Source organism: Gavialis gangeticus, unplaced genomic scaffold, assembly GCF_001723915.1.
Source record: "Gavialis gangeticus isolate Ggan-Ray unplaced genomic scaffold, GavGan_comp1, whole genome shotgun sequence".
Lineage (NCBI taxonomy): Eukaryota > Metazoa > Chordata > Crocodylia > Gavialidae > Gavialis > Gavialis gangeticus.
Window position 1 is genome coordinate 36,707,943 of NW_017729025.1, and position 13,315 is coordinate 36,721,257.

Below are 13,315 nucleotides of genomic sequence, written 5' to 3' on the forward strand. Positions count from 1 at the left end.
CTGGGTTTGGGATTAAATGAATGCAGGCTTTCCAATCAATTGGACTTCTTTTTTTCCATCTTTATTGGCTCTTATTTCTTTGTACAGCAAGTCTCATGACTGCACAGGAGGTTGGCTAAGCCACAGCCTCCTTCCTGGCTTGAAAGAGATTTACTGCTGTTTGGACTGGGTGGAAGTAGACTAAACCACACAGCAGTAATTCTAAACAAAGTAACCATAAAGTGTGCACTGTCTGAACAGTCATTTTATTTAAATTTTACAGAATTTTTTGGAGTCCAATATGCAGTTACAACTCCAAGTACAATTGCTACAAAAAAGCACATACAATACCCAGAAATGTAGGTTTAAAAGCAGCTAGTCATATCTGCAAAGAACAAACCAATTCTCTATCAAGCTTCTGCAAAGTAAGATGGTCAGACGAAATTAGTGGGGAGAGTAGGACTTGGGGCGTGGGGGCAAGCAGTTTGGTTAAAGTAGAAGCAGAATGGTACCTCTCGGAAAATACAAGCCCTCCAAATACAATCCATAAAGTGGAGCTAAACATCATTCAAAATGCACATTTTCTCAATCTTTTCTCTAGAACACCTTATTTATAAAGAGGGATCGAGGTTGTACATTAATCAGAAGCTTGTTGACATGTGAAAATTCACACTTGAGTCTTAGGGGTATCAGCTGTACGTTTATTTAAGAGTTTTTGCATCTTAGGTGCCTTAGGGTATGGACAGGTGTTTGTCTGTAGTACTACAAAGGGTCTCAGTATCACACTACAAGTATAATGCTATAGGGTCATACAGGCATTCAAATCCCCCAGGCTGGAGAGCTAGAAAATCTGCTGGTGCCGCTGTGAGGCAGGAGCATCTCAACAGGGCTCTGACAGCTGGGCAGGCTAGTGGGAAGTCAGCTGCTCTCTCCCCCTCTTGGAGGGCTGTGGGATGCCAGGAGTCTGTGTTATGGACAGCACTACAAAGCCTAGAAAGTCCTCTCTGAAAGTATAATTATTTTGTAGCACTACAAAGACTCAAACTGCTACAAAAGAGCTTGTGTTTGTACTTAGAGCTACAACTATAACACGTGTGTGTGGCCTTACCAGTCACAATACTAACACAATGATCACAACTTCATGTATACTACAGCTGGAAGGTTTTAAAACATTAGGCTGCTATAACTCTTAGTAAATGTCCAGACTATCTGCTTAAGATAGATCAGTTTTAAAACTAAAATGTATTATAAATCTTTTTGTTGTGAAAAAGTATTAGTGGCCTCCTAGCCCCATTTTAGCATCCTATTTACATTCTAGCAGGGGGGAATTAAGATGACTGTCACTTTGCTGTACAGCAGCATTCTACATTTAACAAGTGTGAGCCAAAGATTTTCTGAAGAGGAATAAAAAATAATGCCACAAGCTCTGCCTCCAAATCAGTCCATGATTCCTCAACCTTCTTGTAGTCTCAAAACACCACCCTAGGATTCTGCCTACACAAGTACAATGTGATGTGTGTTATGAGCCTACTGTCAAGATTTGACTTCACTCTAAAGGACTAAAATAAACAGGATGTTATTATTAAAGCACATGCCTTATTGTTTAGAGAATTATGCCTCCATGTGAACAGCAGATGGGAACCCACTGTCTTTGTATGAGACGCATACAAAAGAATCACTCCAACCAGGAGTTAGTACAGAAGCATTCAGACCAGTAAAGCAACATTATCTAGTTGTGCAAATGCACTGAATTCCAACATAGTACAGAGACCAAGGAAAGAGTGACTGCCTCCATTTTAGTATTAGATACAAGGTGAGGAATTAAAATAAAAATAGATCAAAGAAGAAAAGGAACAACCTGGCACAAGTTTTAATTTGGACCAATCCACTTGCTCAGAAATAAAACCAACTTTCAAAGTCTGCTAGTCTGTTGACACTGAAATTTGTGTAACTAAGTCACTATGCAATGCACTTGTCGTTGAGTTAGGATGCATCTGTAAGCTATAAAAAGTAGTTAGAAGTATTTTACGAAACAGACTGAATAAGCAAAAAGTTGGAGGCGACTTCTTAGAAAGCAGGATTTGAGGGGGGAGGTCAAGTACTAGTGAAGGTGCTTCTATTTATTGAAGGATATGGTTTTCCCATTTGTCCTTTTGAAAGTCAAAGCCTTTTCAGTTTAACTGCAGTAGTACTGCATCCTATTTGTCCGCCTCCTCTTTCGTGACTGAAATTCTTCAAAGAATTGCTGAATGTCCTCTCTCTTAACAACCTATGGGGAATTTAAAAAAAAATAAAATAAAAAAATAAATAAATAAAAAAAAATCAAATCCAAGTCGTAATACTGGTATAGTAACATTTTTTTTTCCCAAATATGTAATTGACTGACAAGAACTACATGAGAGTCTACTCAGGGCAATATATATTTTTAATTACTATAAAAAGACGTGGAGAAACCAGCAGCAACAAGTTAAATTCCTTAGTACTACTGGGAAGAAGTGTCCTGTTCTACCCACTGGAAGGCCCAAGGCCTAAATTCCACATTAAAAGTATGCGAGCTCCCATTCTGAATGGCAGAGAGAGCAAGCGCAATGTTAGCAAAACGTATAATGCCAATTCTAATGTTCACCTCCTGCCTATAGTCAGGAGTGCTACTTACAAAGTAACACTTCAGTAGCAGTGTGTTCGAGTTGAGGAAACATAACTGCATATGTAGCACTTGTACTTTAACCCAATTAGAAACACATATAAGAATAATGCTTTTCCAAACCACTTCAATTCAAACACTGAACATGGCTTACAAGGAACAAGGAAGTTTTTAGGTAAGTGCTGAGGGGCAATAGGATGCAAAGTCCTCAGGTAAAATGTGACTGAATAGGTCAAGCGTGTCAGTAATTAACACCAGCCCTTATTCTTTACAGTAAAGCTGATTAGTAGAAACGTAAGACTAAGATTCAGTCTTATATAGAAAAAGCCTTGCTAGATTAATTAGATTTATAAACTGCACTTGCTGCCCAAGATACACATTTATGGAAACACTTCTGATCAGCTCCAATAGTCTCTCAACAAGGCTTTCCTTTAACAACAATACCTTCTTATTTAGTTAAGAACAAAGATATACAATTTCACTTCACTTGCCTTATTCATATAACAGTTACTAAGGTCATTTTAACCTGAAGTGTTGCACACAATTTAAAACAGTACAAAAGCCTACTGGGACTTCCTAGGAAACGGTGATACAAAATTCTGCATAGTTGCACCTTACCGTTCCTTCATCTGCAAATCTCCTGAGATAATCAGTCAACTCTGTCTTTAAGTCATTGTATTCTGGAAGGAAAAATGCAAGGGAAACTGTAGTTAAGAACTTGCTTCACAGTGAGGGCTTGGTATCTACCTGTGACAGCTAGTACCCAACTAGAGCTGGATCAGTAAACTTCATCTGAGCTTGAACCAGACAATAAAATAATACAAAGATACAAGATGTTCTGTCTAAACAATCTCCTGAAGACTTCATGAGTCCTCCTACATCTGTCAACACCAACTCCTGCTCCAAGTAAAGATAACTGTTTGAGCTGTAAGCAAAGCGCTATCCTGGTGCAATGAGATGGATCAGAATACAGTGTGCAGATTCCTTATTCCTAGGATTTGGCATTTTTTTTAGCTCAGTCTATTTGTTCCTCTACCTCAATCAGAACAATCTGTTCCTCTCTGAATGTTACCTCAAGGAGAATCATACCTCATTCTTGCTAAATCAGAGAGTATGAACCTGATTTTTAGAAGTAATGAAGGATGGAGAAACACTTCAACTATGCCTCTGCTCTAAGACTCAATAGTCTTAATTATTCTGCTCTAAGACTCAATAGTCATGACAGCTCACTCTGGTCTTCAGAAATGTGTATAGGAGGCAAGAGAGTAAGTCAATACAATTGAAAAAAAGTCTCTGAAGCCTTAATTTATGAAGGATTCAGGCAGGATTCAGACTCACTGATGCAGGTGTCCAGCCGAATACGACTGAGAGCAACCTCTGCTATTTTTCCAATAATCTTCCTTTGGGGTCTGCATTAAGGAAGAATATGAAAACTTTAAGGCAGAAGGAATTTCTTGACACTATTGGTTGCCCTACTGTCCCTGACCCCAAATAATGCCTATTATAAAAAACAGAAATCTACCAAAACCATAAATCTAGACCAGCAGTTAATCAGATGATGAAAAACAAAAACTAACAGCAACATAACCTTTCCAGAAAGTCTCATACTAAAACTGTCAAGAAAAAATGTAAAAGGAGTCATAATCTGCTTTCTTAATACAAGCAGCAGTTATTAACACCAGGCTTGAGCCAAAGCTGTGGTTTCCTATACAAGTATTTTGGGAAGTTTTCAGTCTGGGCCAGTATCCTATAAGCTGCTTTTCAGAAGACCCCTGCTATTAAAAATTAGGCTTATTAAGCAGCACTTTAAGATTTTAAAAATATGCAGGTCATATGATGTCTAACTCCCAAACAAGTAATATTTACCGCAGATGAGTTCTACTTGCTGGACTCTGTTCATGCTACTAAGTGTGTCCATTAAAGGATCTCTTCTCTCCGTCTCCTGGTCACTTGTGCCTTTATTCTCATAGGCCAACACCGTGTCACATTCATCTGTCAGGAACTGGACATCCAATTCTGAATACATTTTCTGAAGAGTAAAGTAAAAGTTACTTTACAGCTTACAAACTTTGCACTTCATTTATCAGTATTTCAAGCCTTCCTTTTGAGGAACTAACAGGTCACAGTGTTAGTTTAATACCAATAATCATTACAGATGCTATCCCATATGCTTCCACAACTGTGCTCTTATTTAAAGAACAGCAGTTTAGAAACTGCTCAGTTAATTCAAAAGAGTCAGTGGGTCAAAAAGGATCCGGCTTTTACCAGTTTTGCTACATTCATAGACTCTTCCATTAGATATTTACATCCAAAACAAGAGAGCTTTAGAACCTGCATCAATGCCAACTTCCTTCAAGAAGCCAATACAAACATTAGCTTAGAAAGTAAAACTCATACACACCAAACAGTCTTTGCATGTGCATATCTTGCTTCGCCAGCTAGAAGGCCAGAACGTGGCAGTATCTTTCTTTAGATACGGCTTGCTTTGGAATTCTCTCAGCTTGCAAAATTGTTCTTCATTCTTTGTGACCACCTGAATGAAAATGAGGAAAGTGTTTTTCATTTCAATGGTTTTATTCAGTTTTTGATAGGTTGTACTTTTTTTTTTGCTAGAGAATTATCTTTTTATCCCTGTTATACTTTTAAAGGACATCTTAATGCAGTTCAAATCAAGACATTGGTATATCCTCCCCAACTCAGCAAAAACTATTTGACACCTATACTTTTAAATACAGTGTTCATCCTTCTTGCAAACAAAGATGCTCTTCCATTGACTCTCAATGAAGCTTTCACAAATTTAGATCCAGGCTAAGTTGCTGGCACAGTTCCAGCACATGGTACTGCCACATTTGAAATATATTCATGAGAGTCCTCAACCTGAGCAAGCAAAAAGGTTAACAGAGGAAGGCTGGGCTGGGCTGGGCATGGCATATTGTAGCCCTGCACCTTCTAACCTACTGGCTATTAGAGGCATTAAATCCTTCACAGCCATGTCTGCTGGCATATCTATAGCCTGAAGAATCTGCGCTGGGACAATAACAGCACAAAAGTATTATATTTAAGTAATGGCAATTAAACAAAAATACAATTTCCTGAACTCAAAAACAGGTGAGCTTTCCCTTCACTAGGTAGTGGGGGAGCACAAAATAAAAGGGAAAATGTGTGCTTTACCTTTGGACATGTAGACCCAGAGCTAGTAGATGGTTCATTACACTGCTCAACTTGCTCTTCCACACTCTTTTCTGTGTGGTCTAGTCCACTTTCTTTTTTGATTTCCCTCGTCTGTTCCTCAGTTTCTTTAACATTTAGCACAATCCCGTCATCTTCACGAGAGTTCATTTTGGTCACTGTAGGAACTGGAAGACACATATCCACAACTAACATTAGAACACAAGACAAAGAAATCCATATTTCTAAATTTTTCTTTACTTAACGTTGTTTTGTGTCACAGTGGTTCCCAACCTTTTTTGTACTGCGGACCGGCAAACTCGCTCAAAGAATTTTGGTGGACCAGGTATCTAATTTACATATTTAAATTTTACTTTTATGTGCGTGTGGGGGGAGTGGGGTGACTGCAAAGATCAGGTTCTGGCACTGCAGCCACAGGCACTGGGGGACCCTGCAGGGGAAGGGGCTGCACAGGCAGTGGCCTGGGGGGACCCAGCTGGGGCTGCCTGGGAAAAAGGGGCTCTGCTACCCTCTCAAGGAACAAGTAGCAGAGCTGTCTCCCCACCCTCCACCCCGAGCATTTGGCCACCCACATACCCCTGCTCCCAGGTGCGGGCAGGGCTGGGAGGCCTTGCACAGCCCAGCACAGGCCCTGGTACCTGCTGTGCAGGCAGCACCTCGTCAGGCATCGCCATGGCAGCAGAAGCAGGACAGGGGCATGGAGCTGGCTGCCTCCCTCTCGGTGCTGCCCCACCATGCCATGACCTGGTGATTGGGAACTTCTGTGCTACAGCAAAGCCCAAGATATATCTGACTGATATTTTAGAACATAATGATCTCATTAACTAATGCAATGACTTAATCTTTCACAACTTATGACTTATAACTCCTTCCGCCCCAAAAATACTATTACAGAACAAGTTATAGATAGATACAGGCAGTCCTCGACTTGCAGCGTTTCAAGTTACAATGTTTCACACTTACAGCGTTTATAAATGGACACCCTGTTTCAACTTTACAACACCATTTTTGACGTACAGCGTTTGATCCGATGCAATGCCATGCCAGCGAACAAGTTCGCTGCGTCACTCATCGCCCTGGAGATCATCTGTCCAAACTTCCTTGGACACTTTAAGAAAGCAGACAAGACTCCAGAAAAACCTGCAGCCAAGACTCCTGAGAAGACTCCAGCCAAGAACCCTTCAAAAAGTCCAGCAAAATCACCTCAAAGAAGTCCTTCCAAATCAATGACTGCTATTTACAATATAAATATATTAATGTAGCTATAGTACTCATCTATAATTGATTGAGTACAACATTCTGGGGCATTTTTGGTGAAAGTAGGGTATCGGGCCTTGGTTCAGGAACCAATCCCCCATTTATAATGTTGTTTCTTATGAGAAAATTGGTTCCAAGTTACAACGTTTTGACTTAAGACAGTTTTCAGGAACCAATTGTGCCGTAAGTCCGAGGACTGCCTGTACTGTATTTTTTACCAACTGAGACACTATTCTAAAACCAGTCTGCTTAATTTATTTGTGTCTTGTCATTTCACGTTTATTTTCTAGTAAGCTGTGGGGTTTTAGTATAAAAAAATTAACTGAAGAAAGAATAGAATACTGTTATCTCACGTTTCTGCATGTTGAGATGCTTGTCTTTTTGAGGCTTTTGGAATTCACGGATATTTGTAAAAGACTGGATGGTAGCCAAGTAATTTTTCTAAGTTTTTATTTTGCGATATTGTATTTCCAGCACTACCATATCTGGCTGGCTTTATTTTCTGACAGGTGAGGGGAAACCAAGAACTATAGTTTATTCTATTATAAAATACTCTTTTAAAAATGTTTAGGGCTGTCATAAAAACATACAAAGAAATAATGCTCTGAACGGATGGTGCCACTCCTAATTTTACAGTGACTTTCCAAAAACAGAATGATTTAACTATTAAGTTTGTCCACATACATAGAGACAAGGAGTTTTGGAAAAACTATATAATTAGAACTGATGGACAAGCTTTCGAGTATCAAGTGCCCTTCCTCAGGTCTAGACTCTCTCCCCCAGCAACTAAACGGCAGATGAAACTTAGTAAGCAATGCACTAATCCTGTTACACTTTAAGGTGGGTGAACTCTTCTACACCTGCTCTTATTTCTGAAATTTAAGGTGGGGTCTGAATGCCTCAACAGCACTGCTTTTCCCTCCGTCTGCTTAGCCACAGAACAGATAAGCTTGACATGTCTTCCTGGACAGTGTGACCAAACATTTCACTGACAGCAACTGGCTTCATCAAGAAACATTTATTTTTTGAATTATTATAACAAGGAAACCATTCAGTCATCATTGCAAGTGGTCCTAGCAGCAGTAAAAATGTACAAGTTACCCAACAGCTTTTAAACAATTGCTTCACTGGCACATTTCATCTCAGCAACCGGAGCACAGCAATACTAGAATCATAGTTATAGGGAAACGGGGCTTCTTCTTCAATCAGCCATGGAGCACAGTCTCTTGCCATCCTCTTTAATACCGTGGAGCTATGCAAAGACTATCGATAATCCCACCTTTTCTCGCAAGTAGGGTCTTTTTGGGGGGGAAGTGGGAGGGGGGAGGAGAGAATATCTATTGTGGCTCTGGCTCCAGACCCAGACCCAGCCCCAACCCAGGGTCAGGGCTGGAGCCATACCAACCGCCCACCTGCCGCCTTGCTCACCTAGAGCCGTCATAACCCCCAAATCTCTCTCTCCAATACTGCAACTTAGCCAGTTGTTCCCAATTTGTATTTATGCATTTTACTGTGCCACCCCAAGGGGACTTTGCACTCATTCTTACTGATCTGAAACTAAACTGAATAAAATTTATTTTTCAGTCTATCAAGGTCATTATGAATTATAATACCATCCTCCAAAGTGTCTGCAGTTCCACACAGCTGGATGTCTTCTTCAAACCTACTAACTATGCAATCCCATCCTCCAAATCATTCCATCACTGACCTCAGTCACTGTTCTTTAAAACAACAAAACTTTAAAAACCAAATTAACATGAAATTGTGGAACAAGAAATCCCACAGACTAGACTGTGTTTAAGTACAGTCTTAACACAAACTGTGTACTGTTATCCCATTACCTGGGTTAGTTTTTGTAACCTCTGTCTGTCAAGGGGTTAACTGATCTCTTCAACCCACTTTCCTCTCATCAGTGGGTGCATCTACACAAGACACTACTGCGCAGTGGTTACTACACAGTAGTGCTGTCAAACATCTTTTAAATGACCCTATTGCGCAGTAGTGCATTAGCACTGTTGGTGCTATGACATACTACTGTGCAGTTAGCATCCCATGCCCAGTATCCCTTCTCTTACACCCCCTTTCCTTCTCCTTTGTATTATTCCTCCCTATTTAGTACTCAATTTAGACTTTTATCCTATTTAGACTGTTAAGACCATCTAGTACTCTAGACTTTATTCCTATTTAGTACTCCTGATCTCTGCAAGTGCATTCATAACATCTAACAAAGCAAGCAATAGCCTACAAAAGCTCCTGCCTCTCTGAACAAGTTAGTCTATGGTAACACTCTGCCCTGCTTTTCTGCCTGACTTCGAACTAAAAGACAGCTAACTACCTTGCTAACATCCAAATCTGGCAGAGTTCCAGCCTGCAAGGGGATGGGGGGAGCAGGAAGATGGCAGTCAGGACGGGGGTGCCAGGTTCATGCACATGGCATGGCATGCACTGCCATGCACATGGTAGCCTGGAGAGCAGCTCCCACAGGTAAGTTTGGTGGGGGAAAGAGAGGATTGAAGCCCCCATAGGGAGAGAGGGAAGGAAGGAAGGAAGGAGGTGGGCAGGGCTGGGTTTGGGCTGCTTCCCATCTAGGACAGTACATGGGGCTTGGAGCCTGGGACTGGAATACATGGCTACATGGCCCTAGCAGAGAAAAGGATGATGCCACAGGCAGCTCATTCGGGGGGGGGGATGGCTTCCCACCACTGCATGCACTCTCGAGGAGAGGGAAAGTGCCCCCCCAGATCTATGTACAGGGCAGGGGCAGGCTGCCCACTATGGGCTCAGGCTCCCTGCCCTGCTGCCTTCCCCCCAGGGCCTCTGCAGCCCAGCAGGTGGGACCCAGCACAGTAGGGCAAAGCAGGACCAGGAGGGGAAGTTCCTTGCTGCTGCAAGCCCCATGCTGCCCTGGTGAAGTGCCCTCTGCCCACCTAGCAACAGCAGGAGTGGCAGCATAGAGCTGTGCCCTTTGCTGCTGCTGGGCGGGAAGGGGGCACTTCACCAGGGTGGTATAGAGCTCCCAGCAGCAGCAAGGAGCTTCTCTGCCCAGCCACGCTGGATCCCGCCTACTGGGCCATGGAGACCCCGGCAGAGAGTAGCAGGACAGGGAGCTTAAAACCACAACAGGCAGCCCACACCTGTGTCCCATCCATGTCCCGTCCCCACCCCCAGCTCTGCTCTGGCTGTGCCACCCACAGGGGAGGCGACCTGGGCTCCAGGCTCTGCTCCGCTGCAGCAGCTGCTGCCACCTGCAGGTGGCAGCAGGGGCTCAGGCACTACTGTGGGGGGCAGGGCACTGTGGACCCAAGTCCCTGGCAGCTAGGAACCGCCTCCAGCAGGGCTGGGGAGGGGAGGTGGGGGGCACCAGCAAGGCCTGGTGCTGTGGGTAGAGAGCGAGAGGCCTGGACCTGCATCCTGGTGAGTGAAGAGGGCAAGGAGATCTCTGATTTTACCATGATAAGAAACCCAAAATTAAATACCAGAATGTATAGGTATTTAGAATTGATTTTATTATAGTGATTGAGGTACTGGTAGGCTTCCAAATTGCTTTAAAGTTATAAACGTATATAAAAAAAAATTGTGTTCAATTTATACCTACATATATAGTGGCGTTTCATTTTAATCATGGATTTGGGGGGTTTTAGTCAGAGAATTTGCAATTTTTAAACATAGGAAACCAAAATCCTTGCTAATATCTATCTATCTTTTCCTGTTTGGATAGGGTTATGTAATTATGGCAGCTAAGTATGGGGTATATGCCACAGAAATATTAGTGCAGCTATCCTAATTTTACCTGCTAACTGTGCAGCATAAGGCCATAGGAAAGAGCATCGATTCATACAGGTCTGGCACACCATCTCATGGAAGTCACCACTGTCAGGAGGAACCACACCAAGGTGCTGTGTCAAGAAGAAACAGGAGCACAGGGTAGTGTAACGTCAGTTGAAGTCTAATGAATTCAGCAGACTTTTTTTTCTCTTGTGCAAGGTAGAAAAATACACATTATGTCCACCTCCTTTTTCATGTTTTCAGCGTTTCTGCTACCAGCATAACCAGAGCCACTTTCACCAGCATCAGAATAACTAGAGGATGGAAATGAATTGATCAAACACCAGTTACATTTCCCTGCAATTTGTCTTTGTTTACACACCAACTCTCTAAATCTGGATTCCATTAGCAAAAACATTCATGTCAATTTAGACGTTGCATACCCTAATAGGTCAGCTCCACACTGCAAAATTCCCATTGCTCAACAAGTTTCAGAAAACATTTGAGACAGATGAGGATTCTTTAGAGCAATATCTTTTATTGAACTAATTATATAGTTGAGATAAAATTAGACAAGATTTTGAATGCAAGACATTCTTTCTTAAGTCTCATTTAAAAACATATAAAAAACTAGAACTCTTGGTTCCAAAATGATACCTTTTATTAGACCAACTGGAAAATGGCAAGAAAACTGTCCTTTTCTGCAAGCCTTCGGGATCAAAGTCCCTTCGTCAGGCTCTGGGAAAAGTGTAGATGTTACAAGATGGTAAAAAGTCCCCATAGGTAGGAAATAAACTTCATTTTTGCACAGAGGGAGCTGAAGATGGAAGGTTCTCCCTCTGGGTTTAAAAGCATTGTATTGGAAAGCTTGTCTAACTTTAACCTAACTATACAGTTGGTCCAATAAAAGATATTATCCTAAGAAATCCTTGCCTCTTGCATAATTTCTGGACTAACACAGCTACATCATCGCTCCTGCCCTAGTAGAAAACATTTAGTCTTTTTTCACCTTCAGTAGGGTATAAAGAGATCACAAATCTAACCTGCTTTCCAACAATCTGTTAAGAAACATTTAGACCAGGGGTGTCAAACATATAGCCTGCAGGCTAGATATAGCCCATGTTGCTGTTTCACCCAGTTCATAGAGTTCCCAGAAGGACTGGAATTTGGGCATGGGGTGGGTGAAGCTACAGCCTGCTATCTGGGTCCCAGATGAAGACTGAATGGGCACTGGGTGCTGACAGCAGGGAGCAAGTGATAAGGTGACTGGCCATGTGCTTAATGTACCTATCATTGCCACTGGTAGATCCACATCAAGCCCAGTGACACAGATGAGTTTGGCACCCTAATCTTAATCAGGGGTTACCCATCTTCTGCTTCCACAGGCTGTAACTTGCAACAGATGCCAGAGCCCTGGCCCCTGCCAGAGGCCAAAAATCTCTGCCCTGCCCCTGAGCATCTAAACCCTTGAAGTACATAAGTACTAATCCTCACCAAGTGGCTGGGTATCAGCAGCAAAAGTAAGCGTAGGCACAAGAGGGCTGTGAAGACGACTTAGCAAGTAAGATGCGTCACAAAGAAAACACTGATGTAAGTTCATTTCTATGCAAGATGACAGTTGTGTTAACTATGTATAGATCCTTACCCTTCCATGGAACCAGTCTTCACAAACAATGCACTGGATCATTTCATCTGGGATCTAGATGAACAATCATATTATTAGCAGCAATATGAATCTTCAAGTCTCACAAGCCTCAAATTACAGTATTATCTGAGAAGCATACATAAATATCACTTTCCCACTCCACGCACCCACTCTGAATACCCACTATAAATAGTTACCACCTCAGCTGCAAGTCTGCTTTCAAGGTACTGAATGTAATCTGTTACATTCTGAAGACCATGGAGATTCCCACTTGTCTAACAAAATTAGTTTTTCCTTGAAGCCAGACCTTCTGACATACAGATTTGACAAAAATCAACTCAGTGCAGCACATCTACAACCACCACCTCTAATGTGTAAGTATGTAAATAAAAGATACATCAACAGAAGCAGAGAGAAATCTTTAGGTTAAAGATGTCAGATTTTCAGGAGTCACAGACAACCTAATTTAGCCTCAGAATTCTGTCAGGTACAATACAAGGCAATCTGGCTTATTATTAAACTATATTGTCTTAAATTGTTCATTTATGCATTCATTAGAGTTCTAAATGCTCCAAAAAAAAAAATCTGATGCCCAGTAACACAATCTCTTTAAGTACTAAAATAATATTGTATTTTCCTTTTTTTGTTGATCTTGTTTACTTTCTCAATCCTTTTGTCTCAACATTTCCAACAGCCTCTAGGTCTATTTTTTCTAGCTGTGGTTGAGGTATTATATTGTGGTATTCCATGACATAAAAAAATCCCCTTTCAATACATTAATAATTTAATAAATTATTAAACTGAAATGAATTGAAATTAATTACATTTTCATAAAT

General features: G+C 41.4%; 1 protein-coding gene across 1 annotated transcript in view; it reads right to left on the reverse strand.

Annotated features, from left to right (window-relative positions):
• Positions 1–226: 226 nt before the first annotated feature.
• UBR7 (ubiquitin protein ligase E3 component n-recognin 7 (putative)) overlaps positions 227–13,315 on the reverse strand; it is a 27,470-nt gene continuing 14,381 nt past the window's right edge. The window contains exons 5-11 of the mRNA XM_019518635.1: positions 12,480–12,533; positions 10,860–10,965; positions 5,795–5,979; positions 5,025–5,156; positions 4,490–4,652; positions 3,242–3,303; positions 227–2,248 (exon numbers count right to left, since the gene is read on the reverse strand). Coding sequence (XP_019374180.1) covers positions 2,156–2,248; positions 3,242–3,303; positions 4,490–4,652; positions 5,025–5,156; positions 5,795–5,979; positions 10,860–10,965; positions 12,480–12,533 — 795 coding nt within the window. The 3' untranslated portion in view covers positions 227–2,155. The remainder of the gene's footprint in view (positions 2,249–3,241; positions 3,304–4,489; positions 4,653–5,024; positions 5,157–5,794; positions 5,980–10,859; positions 10,966–12,479; positions 12,534–13,315) is intronic.